General features: G+C 35.8%; 1 protein-coding gene across 2 annotated transcripts in view; it reads right to left on the reverse strand.

The window, feature by feature from the left end:
- NSF (N-ethylmaleimide sensitive factor, vesicle fusing ATPase) overlaps nucleotides 1-15,743 on the reverse strand; it is a 145,026-nt gene that overhangs the window by 110,830 nt on the left and 18,453 nt on the right. For both annotated transcript variants that reach the window (XM_012751065.2, XM_075994646.1), the window contains exons 2-4: nucleotides 8,284-8,369; nucleotides 6,113-6,212; nucleotides 3,648-3,687 (exon numbers count right to left, since the gene is read on the reverse strand). In XM_012751065.2, the coding sequence (XP_012606519.1) occupies nucleotides 3,648-3,687; nucleotides 6,113-6,212; nucleotides 8,284-8,369 (226 nt within the window). The remainder of the gene's footprint in view (nucleotides 1-3,647; nucleotides 3,688-6,112; nucleotides 6,213-8,283; nucleotides 8,370-15,743) is intronic.

Here is a 15,743-nt window from a genome sequence, read left to right on the forward strand (position 1 = left end):
TTATAAAAGAGTAGAGTAAGCTACCCAGAAAAGTTCAAGAGGAATTTTGCATTTGAGTTTCCCCACCAGGGCAACTTGATTACATCCAGTAAAAAGAGCCTATCTCTGCTCTTCAATAAGGCTTAATGCATATACACTTTCCTTTTGTGTTCCCTAAAGACAATTGTCCTAAAATTTCCCAATGGCCCCTTCAGGACACAGTAGCAGCTCTATTAAGCAGCCTCTGCTGAGCTGACTTACCATAATATTGACCAACTTTTATTCCTCTGATATATCCCAATCTGCCTATGGCTTGCCTCATGTTCAGATGGCGTAGGCTCCTCACGTACTGGAGTTGCTACACATTATGGGTCAACTAGGTTCATTCCCTAATCTGCCAGTGCTAGTTATGCTTATTATAGTAATTATGCAATGTAATTAAATACTACAAAAACTGTTTAAATTCTGACATTCTAGAATTGACATTATAAAACTAAGTCAAAACCTTTGGGAAAACTTACAAAAGGAAGAGTTTCTTCTAAAAAAAATACTGTTAACTAGGTATGAGCAGGCCGGGCGTGGTGGCTCACGCCTGTAATCCTAGCACTCTGGGAGGCCGAGGCGGGTGGATTGCTCGAGGTCAGGAGTTCGAAACCAGCCTGAGCAAGAGAAGACCCCGTCTCTACTATAAATAGAAAGAAATTAATTGGCCAACTAATATATATAAAAAAAATTAGCTGGGCATGATGGCGCATGCCTGTAGTCCTAGCTACTTGGGAGGCTGAGGCAGGAGGATTGCTTGAGCCCAGGAGTCTGAGGTTGCTGTGAGCTAGGCTGATGCCACGGCACTCACTGTAGCCTGGGCAACAAAGCGACACTCCATCTCAAAAAAAAAAACAAAAACAAAAACAAAAAAACAACTAGGTATGAGCAATAAAATTAGAAAAGATTGGGAATGAAATCCATAAAAATCCAAAAGGATTCTGTATCCCAAATGCTTCAAAAGGTCTAAGTTCTCCATCCATTTCAAAGAGGCTTACATGGAAACTATTGGTAAAGTTTATCCATAAAAGACAATACAGAACTCCAATCTAGGGACCAAAAAAAACACCAAGAAAAGGCTTTTAACCAACTTTTCAATTAACTACCAGTCCCAATCACACTGAATAAGAGAGCTCCTACAGTTCTCACATAAGTACATAATTAATAAAAGATGGTTTTTCACACTTGCTTTGAACAAGAGGCACAGTGCTTTTGTGAGTTAATGTGGTCAAATAGCAAGAAGCTAAACAAACAAATCACTGTAGTGTAGCTTACAGTTGATCAGTATTAAATGCCTGTTGCAAAGAGTCTAGTGGTTTGCAAACAAAGCTGTTCTCTTCAAAGGGGCTGTGAGTCTGTGTGTTTCAATAGATTCAGTAAGTATCTAGAAGAATCTAAATAAATCACTGAAGTTCACTGCACCTTGATTTGTCACTGCACCTTGATCTGGAAATCAATAAGTCTAGACTAGATAAGTCTCTGTGGTTATTTCATACTCCAAATTCTGTTCTAGACTTATTACATTCTAGCCACTTTAGTTATGTACAGGATTTTCTGTAAATTCTTTGAATAAAATTGGTGTGTAATCATATTTCTCTCTTTTGGTTTCCCATTAAAAGGGAGATACCCATATTTTAAATATTTCAAAAGCCAAATAACAAGGCCAAAGGAAAGAAGAGAAAAAGCACTGAAGATCAAAGAATAAGTTCAAATCTTGGCTGAAAGTTTCAGAATATTCTGCTTCTAATTCTGGAAGCTACATTCCTTCTCAACATTTCCTAGAAAGTGCAGGTTATGTGCTACTCGAGTAACTTCCATAAGCAAGAGAACATATCTGTTTTTCCACATACTGAATATACTTACAGGTTGTAATCTTAATGTAAAAATGAATACATTGATTCAACAATTCTATTTCCAGGTGTCTATCCCCCAAATACTCTGAACATTTGCCTAAAAAGAGATCTATAGGAAGGTTCATTGTCACATAATTTCTAGTAGTCAAACACTGAAAAATGCTGGTCAGTAGGGGAATAATAAATAAAATGTAGTATACTCATAATGTGGAATACTGTACAGCAATTTTTATTAAAATAAAAACTTGACATATTTAATAAGGATGGATTGCCCATGAAAACATAATATTGAATGAAAAAAGTATACTGCAGAAAGACTTGTACAGTATGATACCATTTTGTGATTAAAGACTCCAGAACAGTACCACAATGTCATAATGTATATATACTATGCATACATATATATGTATATGTATGTATATCATCTTCATTCTGAGAAATTTGAATAAGTATACTAAAATATCATCATTATTGACTATAGTTTTCAAATGCATTTTAAAGTCTATGTTCCTAAAGAGAAAAGACCAAGCTGTCACAACAATTTCAGCAGCACCACAGGCAGTACCATGGACAGCACCACGGTCAGTCCCAAGATACAAGAGTCCTGAGGTTTGCAGTGGTCTCCAAACTTTTTTGCACCAGGGACCCGTTTCATGGAAGACAATTTTCCACTGCCGGGGCTGGTGGCGGGGGGTGTGGGCAGTTCTTACTATAGGAGTATATCTTTGTTCACAGGAATACAAAATATTTCTAAATAAAGTATTAGACGTAAAAAGGAATGATTTCTGTAACTTAATTTCAAACGGTTCAGAAAAGAAGTGTATGCATGGAAACAGAAAGAGAGAATGATAAAGAAAATATGACAATTGGTGAATTGGGGTAAAGGTTGTATACAGAAATTCTCTTATTATGTTTTCAACCTTTCTCTAAATATGAATTTTTTTCTTCTAAATTTTCTTTTTTTTTGAGACAGAGTCTCACTTTGTTGCCCAGGCTAGAGTGAGTGCCATGGCGTCCTAGCTCACAGCAACCTCAATCTCCTGGGCTCAAGCGATCCTACTGTCTCAGCCTCCCGAGTAGCTGGGACTACAAGCATGTGCCACCATGCTCGGCTAATGTTTTGTGTATATATTTTTAGTTGGTCAATTAATTTCATTCTATTTTTAGTAGAGACGGGGTCTCGCTCTTGCTCAGGCTGGTTTCAAACTCTTGTCCTCAAGTGATCCGCCCATCTAGGCCTCCCAGAGTGCTAGGATTACAGGCGTGAGCCACCGCACCCAGCCTTTTTTCTAAGTTTTAAAGACAAGCCAAAAAAAAAAAGCTGGCTTAATTACACTTGTATTTTCTTTCCTTTCCCTATTGTTTCTTTCCTTTCCCTAAAGTTGACATAAAATTATGTGACTAAAGAAGATTCACGCTTCATTTTCCCAACTTTGCCATACTGCCTAAGAGACATGCCAGTGTTTGCTTATGAGCTATTTGGCTTATAATCCATAAGCAGCTTAGTCTTTTTTAACCCCTCAAAGTCATAAATTGCTTTCCTTGCCCTTTCTTAATGAACTATGATAACTTTATAACGCACTTCATTGAAAAAAAAGATAGGGACATACGTATCACAACTATTTCCTTCCTCTTCTCATAGACCTAACCTGTATTCTGAAAAGAATGAATGTTTAAGGTCTGACAACCAGTCACAGAAAATTGTACAAATCTCAATAGCTATGAGAAAATTACACAGAAAATCTACCTTGAGTGCCTAAAAAATATACTTACCTTCTATTTCTTGCCCAATAGAAAGTCCAGCCCATTTTCGCTATAAAATAGAGAAAAAAAGACACTTAAAATCAAATCATCAATATTAGGGAAAGAGGAATTTCTAGAAATTTCAGGAACACATTCAAAGACTAAATCACAGTATACTGTTATGTGCTGAATTGTGTCCCTCCAAAAAAATATTTTGAAGTCTTAGCCCCTGGTACCTCTGAATGTGACTGTTTTTAAAAATAGGGTCTTTGCAAATGCATTCAAGTTAAGGTTAATTAATTAATTAGGAATCCACTGAATTAATTTGGAATTGATTAGATTAGGGTGGGCCTTAAGCCAATGTGACTAGTACCCTTATAAGAAAAGACTGACAGACACATATGGACACCACCACATGACAACAGAGGCAGAGACTAACGTGATACATCTATTAATACAAGCCAAGGATATCAAGAATTGCCAGCAACACCAAAAGCTAAGCACAGAACAGATTCTTCCTAGAGCCTTTAGAGAGAGCATGGCCCTACTGACACCTTGATTTCAGACTTCTAGTCTCCAGAACTGTGAGAGGATAAATTTCTGTTGTTTTATGCCACCTAGTTTAAGGGTTTTTGTTACAGTAGCCCTAGGAAACTACTGCATATGCTATAGATTATATCTGAACATCTGTCCCCAAACATACAAAGCTTGCCTTCTTACAGTAAAGCTGGCACCACTCAGTAGGATGTTCCTTTGTACAATATGATGCTCCTAAAGGTCTTATATCAGATAATACCTCAGTGCTCTAAACCTACTTCTGCAGTTAGTTTTACTATTTGTTATAGTATCACAAAAAGTAAGACATTCAATTCATGAAAACTAGTTAAAAAACTGGTCAGATATTCTATATTGAAATCCAAGCAGGGAATCAAATGATTACATGACCAAGAGTACTCTGTGTACCAGCCAGAAGATTTTTAGACATTTACAGCTAGATTTGAGCCTCTTCCAAATCCTGTCTGGTTACAGTGGCAAGAATATACAGAGACAGACCACACTGTGGTTAGGCAGGAATGGGGGGCTGGCTTGCTAGATTCAAACTTAGTGATTACCGATAACACTCCAAAGAATAGTGAGAAAAATAATTTTTGGCTGAAAATCAATAGTTTGCCTACTTATCTGAGCATTGTGTATTTTGTGGTGGATAGTTTAGAAGATGCTCCATTGTGAATATGTGCAACAACTGTGCTCCCTTCGAACTTTCTAACCATAGGTCCCATCTTCCTCCTCTCTGCCCTTCACCTAACCTAGAAGACCTCTCTGTAAATTCCCATCCCATATGTAGACAACCTGAAATGTAGCAGCATGCTGGTTAAGCCCATCCACATTTAGGTTCTGGACTTCAATCCCAAAGAAAACCTCAGGGGATAATAACAATGTATCTATTTTATGGGGTTGTTTTGAGAATTGGATAACAGTGCCTGGACTATAGTGAATGTTGTGGGGAAAGAATTTTTATAAAACAGAGAGACAAGGAGCAATGGCCACACCTCAAGTTATTTCTGGCCACCAGAATCCTAAATGGGGCTCTATAAAAGCCAGTGAACCCTGGAATATCACAATCTTTTAATTCATAGAAACAGACAAATGTGAAAAGTGGTCCTGATAATAGAGAGGCATCAAACAGAGAAAAGAGTAGTGAGTAAAAATTTCCCACAATTTCTGAGAGCTTTAAGAGCTCTTACATAGTTCTTAAATGAGTGTTTGATCCCTTTCCCTAAATCTCCAAGTTGCCTTTACATTGTTCAGGACTGTGGGGTCAGCAGCCTGAGTAAGATGACAAAGGAGAAGAGAATGCAGATTATTATTTATAGTGCTCCTATATCATGTATTATGTTTCTATGACAGTGCTAAGCAATCTAATTCTATGAATTCCACAGAATCCACCAAGAATTATAACTGTAATCATAAGCCTTCTAGTTGAGGGGGGGGGGCCCAGTGAGTTAGGTTATGATTTGAAGTTCTTTTCATATTCTTCAGTATGACACCACTGCATTATAAAATCATGACTATTAGATGTCAATTTTACAAATAAAATATTTTATATATTTTCTGTTACCCTGAAAGTTAATATTAAAATAACTTGACACTCTGATAGCTGACTGATATTACTGCTGAATTGTTTTTAAAAAATAATCAAGGCAATAAAAGGTAGCCACAGTAAAAATTGACAATTAAGAATATGTCTTTAAATTCCTTGTATAACAACTGGATGTTTTTCTTCAATATGAATCTGTTATAGGGTGATGCTTGCTTAAAAGGAATTGACTCTTTTATGAATTTTAAGAATAGAAGAGGCTGGTCCCATGGTAGTGGGTTGTCAGAACTTATTAACATTAGTGTCACTAAAGTTTGTATTCAACCCCCCACTGCTAAATTTGACTGGCTTAAAAAAAAAAGGAGAAGAGAAGAGAATAAATTAACCTCTGAGTTACCTGAGGTAAGCTGAATGCAATGCTTCCTGGAACCACTGATGGATGAGTCCTCAGTGTGAATGTGTACCTGTGATTGGGAGAAGTCCTCACAACCACATGCCTATAAGACAGAAACATGGTCAGGATTCCATATCAAAGGAAATAAAGAACATAATTTTCAAATGTGTTTCTTTCCAAACTGATGTTTGATAAGTATCAGGTGGAAATATGGCATTATATGAGTCTTGAAGGAAAAGAACAATTTAGTTTCTAAAAACTGTCAGCGATTCAAAATGTTTTCCAGACATAAAGGAGCATCTTGGGCCAAACAAACACACAATAAGTAGAATCCAGCCAAGTTATCATGCTTCCAAAAAAAGGCTATTGGAAAGAAAAAAAATTAAAAATATAACAAAGTAGAATCCAGCCAAGTTCAACAGAGTTCATCCCAAATATCAATATCATTACATTTCTAGTTTATATAAAACTGAAGCTAGCGATTCAGAGTCCTTGATATCAAGCAAAAACTAGATGAATTTCCAATCCTGAAAATTATTGCACATCCTCATAGAATAAAGGTAGGAGAACCAAAGAAAGAAGAAGTAGGATATAGCAGTCAGAAAACCCCAAAAGTTAGCTTTTAGGACTATTCATTAAATCACTTTGCAGACTCTCTCAACAGGCTGAAACAATAACCACCTATAAAATGAAAAAGATGGCAAAATAAAAAATTTCCCCAAATATATCAGCTTCCGTATAGATATCAATATTTACTATTTCAAATAATTTTGTTCTACTTCCCTGCTCAGAAATTACCCATAAATAAAATAGTCATCTCACGATAATCTCCTACACCAAATAACTAACAAGGACTATGCTTGAGATAGAAGTTTCATATTCCGTTATGCAACAGCACTTTTTTTTTTTTAAAGAGAGAGGGTCTCGCTACGTGTCCAGGCTGGCCTCGAACTCCTGAGCTCAAAAGATCCTCCTGCCTCAGCCTCCCGAGTAGCTGAGACTACAGGTGAGCACAATCGCACCCAGCTCACTATCTTTTTTAAAATTATCTTTGAGAGTGCTATAATTTTTAATGTTAATAGTTAATGTTGCTATACATATTACTTGCCACTAGAACACATGCTCCTCATATATACTATAGTTTAAGTAATCTCATGTGTACAATGAACATTTAACATATGCAAATGGAGTCCATAAACAAATTCTCACATTGATTATCTATACTTCAGTTAACTGTTGAAAGCTCTATGTTCAATTTAGCATCACAGAATGCTTAGCACTGGAAACAAAATTAATACAATGATGTAGTACAGACTCTTGCTGTGAAGCCCACAACCAGAGATGATTAGCAATTCTAATTCTGTGAAACTCAGGTTTTTACAAACAGCTTTAGAAAAAAAAGCATAGTTAAAATCCTGCCACCTTGTTTCTTATCATTGTCTTGGTATAGCCCCTTCATCTCCTTAGCTGCACAACCTCAGAAGCATAAGGATAGCACTGAACTTGTAGCAAGGTTTTTACAAGTTCTGGCAGTGGGTGATGTGAATCAGTGAAATAAATTACAGTGAAAAATGCCTTTAAGGACTACACATTTGTTGTGCTTCTTCCAATTTTCATGTCTTTTGGGTTATTATAGTAATATGGATCATAGTAGCTAATACTTATTAAGGGCTTATTAACAGACAAGGCACTGTTCTAAGTGTTTTATTTATGTAACTTAATTTTCACAACTACTCTTGAGGAAGATATTATCATTATCTCCATTTTACAGATTAGGACATGGAGGCACAGAGATGGTAAATAACTTATCCATAGTCACCTAGATTGTAACTGACAGAGCCGGGATCCAAATTCTGTCAATCTAACTCCAGAGCCAAACACCTAATAACCATGCTATATATGATTCATATAACGAGTATATTTAGCTCTGCTAAGAAAATCAGTGAAAAATAAAAAGTTATATATAAAAAGCTGTATAGGATTTTAAAAACATTATACAGTACTTACCAAAGTTTGATAAAGTAATGATTGAAATACATAACTTTTTCTCATCTGCTCCATTTTCCAACTCAGGAAAAATAAAAAATTATTTTCAAAAGTTTCCTAAAAATAACTTTATGAAAGTTTCTAAAATACCACTTAGCAAGTTAAAGAAAACAAAGTCAGATACTCACTGGCCAGACTGGAAATCCTTTTCATTCACAACTGCACAGTTGGTTAGAGATAATTCATCTGTAGGACATCTTGCAGCTTGCATACTCTATAAGAATCAATGATTAGGAAAAGAAAATTAAGTCATGTTTTATTACCTTAAAAGAATATTTTATGCCTTCCTGTCTTCTATTCTTTATCACTATCACTGCTGTGGTGAACATCTTTTGTTTTTAACTTCCAACATCTCTTCCTCTGTAGCAATAGCAAACCCTTCCTTTGGGAAACTGTTCCTTCCCCATTTTAGGTTGTTTTGTGGGACTGCCAATCACAGCACACATGCAACCATACATATTTGTCTCACTCATGGGATTTTATATTGTCAGGGTTGCATTTTGAGAGGTGTTGTCCTAGTTCTTTGGGTCCTTGCTTGGAAAAACTGCAAGCAAGGCCAGTGCAACAGAGTGATGACAAGACTCTTAGCACTTCTACTCAAGCAGCTTTGATCACAGGCTTCAAGCATACAAAGCAAAAGGACACCAGCAAACTGGTATTAGCTGAGTAGCACCTAAGTGGACACATAGGTACTACAGTAACAGGGTATTGGGGAGGGGGGAGGGGAGAGGGGGACGGGTATATACATACATAATGAGTGACATGTGCACCATCTGAGGGATGGTCATGCTGGAGAATCAGACTTGTGGGGGGAGGGGGGAAAGGGCATTTATTGAAACCTTAAAATCTGTACCCCCATAATATGCCGAAAAAAAAAAAAAAAAAAAAAAGCAAAAGGACATTTCCGTTTTAGAAGGGGAAAGAAGTCTGTCTCTGCGAGTAGAGAAGACCCTGGGGTCTTGGTCTTAACACATTTCTATTTTTATGTCTGCACCTTATGATATGCTAAATGTGGGCTGAATATTCATTATTTTTCTGGGAAAAGAGTGTTCTTGAAGCTAACGGTGCTCCCCAATTATATACTTATTGGGTAACTTCCAGGATTGCCAGGGCATTTGTAAACTGTCATGAGGCTGGTGGGTGTGATTTTTTTACTATGCTAATGTATGTTAATGGCAGGAAGGTTACCTTTGGTTATGAGCTCCTAGTTTCTGTACGTGTACCTGGCCTGGCAGGAAAAGTCCCTAACCTCAAATTCCTGCTGTTGTGGGTTTGATTCTACATGCTCATTGGCCTCCTCACATTCACACCCCTCCTCTTTTCCTATGGTTAGCACTGCTAACCTGCACCTGTCCCTAACAGTATCTACAAGCACTAGAAGGCACTCTTCCTTGCCACACCCACATGGAGGAAGACTTTCCACTCTTAGACAGTAAAACTGTCAGAGACACAGACAAACTAATAGATACCTGGAAACACAGATCTGGCAACCAAATTAAAGTCCTTGAGACCAATCCTGAATGTTGGTTATGAGCCAATAAATTCTTTTTTGCTCAAGTTTTTTGAAATTTGTTTTCTATCTCTCAAGAAAAGAATCTTGACTGATAAAAATACAATGAAGTAAATTTTATAATATATATTATGAAAAAGTATCTTTTTATTAGAGATCTCAAGTGGCTATGAACCATATCTCCTATAGATTGAGAAAAACCATCTTCTAAATATTGCTCAACAAAAATTATTATAGGGTACATTTAAAATAAAAAAATAACAATCACCCTTTTTGGTCATTAGCTACCAGCAAAACATTTCTTCATATAATGTATTTAACCAATAACCCCTTCCATCATTCTCTAGGGCTTCCTAGTGAGCTAAGGCACTCACAGTCATTGTCCATTTATGACTAAAGTGCTCATTCTTCAAACCTCAAGCCAAAGCTGATTATTCTTAAATTTTTCTACCAAATATGAATTTACAGAGGAAAATTATTGCTTTTTGCTTTGCTTTTGTTTTAAAAGGCTAGTTTTGTCATTATCTCAGTTGTTTAGGGCAGTAATCTCTAAAGTGGGATATGTGCACTTAAAGCATTTATAAAATAAATCCTTTGGTGTGTAAGAAGAAAATATTATTACTTCTATTTATATTTATTTTATACCAATTTTTATTAAAGATGAACCTCACCTTAAGTGTATATTCTGCCTTAAGATATAACCTAATGACACTAGCAAAGTCCTCATAATCTGCCAGACTTTTAAATATTCATAGCAAGAGATAAACTTCTATAATTTTTCCATTTATGTTTAAAATGATATGTTATTTAATCTAGTACTTCTCAAAAGTGTATGAAAGTAAGTGTCAAAACTGCTAAGGAGTCCATAAAAGACAAAAAGCCATGGAGCATAGTAAAAATGGCTGAAATAATACACAAAAAACAAAATTATGTCAAATATATTCTGTTATTAGAAATACAGTCAAGGCCGGGTGCGGTGGCTCATGCCTGTAATCTTAGCACTCTGGGAGGCCGAGGTGGGTCAAGTCAGGAGTTTGAAACCGGCCTGAGCAAGACCCTGTCTCTACTATAAATAGAAAGAAATTAATTGGCCAACTAATATATATAGAAAAAATTAGCCAGGCATGGTGGTGCATGCCTGTAGTCCCAGCTACTCAGGAGGCTGAGGCAGAAGGATTGCTTAGGCCCAAGAGTTTGAGGTTGCTGTGAGCTAGGCTGACGCCATGGCACTCACTCTAGCCTGGGCAACAAAGTGAGATTCTGTCTCAAAAAAAAAAGAGGCTGAGGCAGGAGGATTGCTTGAGCCCATGAGTTTGAGGTTGCAGTGAGTTATGATGACGCCACTGCAATTGAGCCTAGGCAACAGAGCAAGACTCTGTCTCAAAAAAAACCCCAACAAACAAACATACAGAGCCCACAAACAAACAAAAGTCAAGACCTTCACAATATAGAATCTTTTTATAGTCTGTAAAGAGACAGGAAGTAGCTATCCAACCTTTTTCTGGTTTTAAACCATATAGGGATTCACTGGTTACCACAAGGTAACTAGGTAAAAGATGTGTTAAACATAGATGAGTTACACAATTCTATTAGAAAAAGACTAGTGTTCCAAACTTGCTAAATATTTCTGAAGAGGTTGTAAGTAATATGCTACCAAGAAGATATTAAAAAACAAAAAACCTCACTCTGCCCCTATAATATGAAAATGTTTCAACAACATGTTAGAATCTGTTTTAGCTTTTCCAGAACAAAAAAACAAAAAGGAAAAAAGACCTGTTTTAATGAATAGAGCATTTCAAAATTGGGTATGTGAAAACATTTCCATTGCTAATTAATTCTACTGTTGGAAACAATATATATTATCTAAAAACAAACAAAAAACCCCAAAACTCATATCTGCATGCTTTAAAAAGTTAAAAACAGAATATTCTAACCTTTCAAAAAAATCATCCAAATAAAGATAGTGACTTTTTTAACCCATTTATTAGCACTATTAAAGTATGATACATTTGGTTTAATTTGCAAGGAAAACTAATAGACAGATGGAAATTTACTAGCCACATTTCAATAAAACATTTCCAAAAACAGTGGTTAAATTTGGGGAAAAAAAAGAATATCATGATTTCAAAAGTACAGCCAAATTCTCCCATTTTGGAAACAGCCCTCTCTGAACATCTGTATCACAAAATATTAACCCAAGATTTTAAAGAATAATGATATACCACTTTGCTTTCTGTATTAATAAAAATTATTATGAGAATATTATATACTTCATCTTTAACTTATCCTTTTTCTTTTTTGTATTTATGTTTTACCATATATAAACTATTAGTACTATTATCTATAAAATAACAGGGATATATATTGAGTGTACATAATCAAAATATTTTTTACTATGGGATTCATGATCAAATGTTTGGTAATCACATGAGATGAATAAAGTCTAGGGCACAAGTCTGCTTTCTGAATGCGACAGCATTTTGCCCAAGACACAACTTAACTAGCTATCTGACAAAAATGTACCAAACTTTTTTGGTTTCCTACCTTCCTATGGTCTCTTTCATGTGCAAGCTTCTTTTTTTGATATTCTCTCCCTCTTAACCCTGTCCCCTTGCCTGGCCAACTCCTACTCATCTACAATTCTCAGTTTAGATATTACTTTTCCTAGGAGGCCTTCCTGACACCTACCTCTCCCCACTAGACTGATAAACTTCAAACTTCAAATGGAAACAGCTGAGTACATTTTTATTGTCTGTCTCCATGTTTGCACTGCATATTAGACAAGAAGCTTCTCAAAGACTGAGACTATATCTTGCTCATATCTATAACTGCCAGGGCTAGTACAGGGCATACAGTGAGTATTCATTAAACACTTACTGAACACACAAACTTAAAGATCAATACAAATCAGTCTCAACTACAGAATAAACAATCCAAAAAACATATACACAAAGAACTGATCATCTCAAGGTTATTTAGGAAGTAATACAATTAAACTAAAATGACGTAATAGTTCAAAATTAAACAGAACTCATATAGCCAAAGTAATAAAAAATTTACAAAATGCTAAGTTAACCTTTTCATTTATAAACTTGTTTACTTGTTAAGTGTCCTTCAAAAAGAGTGGAGAAATCTGTAGAAGTCATCTGGCTGGCCAACTAAAACAGATGCTGTGAGCAAAAGGCTCCCTACTGGAATCTAGAAGCATCTGTGTTTTTATGATAAGCTAAGCAGGGTATCACATTTTTTTTTTTTTAACAAAGTACAAATCCCTATTAATAGTAGCTGTCTACTCGCTACAGTAATGCCAAGGGAAAATTCCACAATTTTTCTAACATCGACCTTGCCTCTAGGAAATAATAATAAAAGCCAACCACTAGGGCTATGCAGCTATTAAGAAATGAAAATACAAAATTTTATATAAGCTTAGTTGTCTGAGTTACCAGAACATTTAACTCTCTGAAGGCTGTAGAAATGTCTTCATTATAACAACCTGAAATGTCAAAAATTATAAACTTATTGCTACTCCAAAGAATGAAAATTTCAACTAACCTTTATGGAAAATTTAGTGGTATAATCATATAATTATTTATTTGAGAGCCTTTAAAGTGAAGAAAGAGAATTTACTTCTCTTCATTAAAAAATTGGGGGGATTTAATGAGGGGGAATTTTCATTGGGAGGATTTAATTTTAATTAATTTTAATAGTCATATATATCTAGTAGTTATTAAACAGTATGATTCTAAAATGCAGAAAGTTTCATTGTATAGTGTTGGCCTAGAGCAACACAAGAAAGGCCACCAGGAATACCCTTCTGCAGGCCCATGGAATCCCTCAGTGCTATAAATTCTTATATAATAACTTCTGTTAAAATTCTGAAGTCATATGGGACTAGAAGTGATGGGGTAGAAATAAGTCAAACTTGTACATCCTGTAACACTTTTCCCCAAGTTATCTAGTTATAGCTTAAGGCCCTTTATAGATACCCTGATATTCTCCATCTCAGACCAATGATTATTCACACAGATGAACCTCCTGGCATCCCTTAGTGTCTTAAAATTCCTTTACAAGTTTATATTGAAAAAGAAAAAAATATCCTATTTTGGTCTTTTGGGAAAATACCGTGCAAAGAAAAATATAAAAGGCTGACAAGATTAAACATTGGCAAAGATATGATATAGTTTCCTATAAAGCTAATGTAACCCAGCAAATGCATACCTAGGTTTTTAGTCAAGAGAAATGAAAACATATATCCACAAAAAGACCTGTATACAAAGGTTCATAGCAGCTGTGTTCATAATAACCCAAAATTGGAAACAACACAAATGCCCACCAAAAGACGAATGGATAAACAAATTGTGGTATAACCATACAATGAAATACCACTCAGCAATTAAAAAGAAACTACTGATATATGCAACAACATGGGAGAACCTCAAAACCATAATGCTAAGTGAAGAAGCCAGATGCAAAAAAAATAATTCATCTTATGTTATTCATCTTTTATTTAGATGAAATTCTAGAAAAGGAAAATTTAATGTATAGTAACCTCTCCCCCTCAAAAAATAAGAGGTTGCCTGGGGCAGTGGGTGAAATTGCCAGTGAAGAAATCAGGTGGGAAGTTTTTGAGATGATGGAAATGTTGTATATCTTGACTGTATTTTACTGTATATAAGTTATACCTCAATACAATTGAGAATAATGTTCTGATTTTTTTAATGGCTGGGAAATCTCTAATAATTCCCATTGTAAAGATTGGATAAATGCTGAAACTGAAAGGTATAGTTTAGGTACAAGGTCAAAATGAGGTCCCACACCCATGCAACAAAGACCTTGGTACTTCCATAGTTAGGAACACCTACTGGAAGAGAGAGAACTAAGTCTGAAGAACAGACTCACAAGTCTACTCCCAAGCAGTCCTCATTCCAGCTGTGGGAATAACAGAGAACTAGGAGAATGGTGAGATCTACCTCTGAAAGTCAGTCCAAGGCTACTGACCATATGGGCCTGCCAGTCTCGGGCACAAAAAGTGAAAGAGGGAGGATAAAACCTAACTGTATGTACCGACAAGGCAAAATGTCCACAATACAGCAATACGGTGTTAAGTTTCTAAAAAGTTACAAAACAGTGTGCAAAGTTTTTTTTTTTTTTTGGAGACAGAAAGTCTCACTCTGTTGCTCAGGCTAGATTGCCATGGTGTCAGTCTAGCTCACAACAACCTCAAACTCCTGAGCTCAGGCGATAATCCTATATCAGCCTCCTGAATAGCTGGGACTACAGGTGAGTACCACCACCCACTCAGCTAATTTTTCCTATTTTTAGTAGAGATAGGGTCTCACTCTTACTCTAGCTGGTCTCGAACTCCTAACCTCAAGCCATCCTCCTGCCTGGCCTCCCAGAGGCCTAAGTTTTTTGTGTTTTTTTTTTTAATTTTAATAAAAAAGATATACACTAAACTATTAACAGTGGTTACCATTGAGTAGAAAGATAAAGTGTAAGGGAAACATCTTCACTGTTTACAATTCTGAACTTATAAACCTTGTCTCAGGGAAATAATTTTAAATATAATATACTTCTATGTACAATGTGCTCCCTACAGTGACGAATTAAGAGCAACCTAAAATTCCTATTTCAAGTAATGGTTATGTAAACTACAACATATCCACTTATTAAATACCGTATAGCTATCAAAATCCACATACTACATTAAGGGAAGGTTAACATCATAGGAATATATATTTAAACTATACAACATGATTTTTTTAAAGTTTAACATACAAGCACAATGGCTTGTATGTTAAAGCTTGTAGTCCCAGCTACCAGGGAGGCTGAGGCGGAAGGATCACTTGAGCCCAGGCATTCAAGGCTGCAGGGAGCTATGATCGTACTCCAGCCTGGACAACAGAGCAGCACTCTGTTTCTTTAAAAACAAAAAAAGTATAGCAAACAAACTAAATGGAAACATATCAAAATAAAAAACAATCACTGAGTGATTTCCAGCTTTCTCCACTGATTCTAAATCTCATATATTAAGTTCCTAAGTATATCTGGTTCTATTTCTGGTTTGGTTGTTCTACT

This window comes from Microcebus murinus, chromosome 18 (assembly GCF_040939455.1).
Source record: "Microcebus murinus isolate Inina chromosome 18, M.murinus_Inina_mat1.0, whole genome shotgun sequence".
Taxonomy (NCBI): domain Eukaryota; kingdom Metazoa; phylum Chordata; class Mammalia; order Primates; family Cheirogaleidae; genus Microcebus; species Microcebus murinus.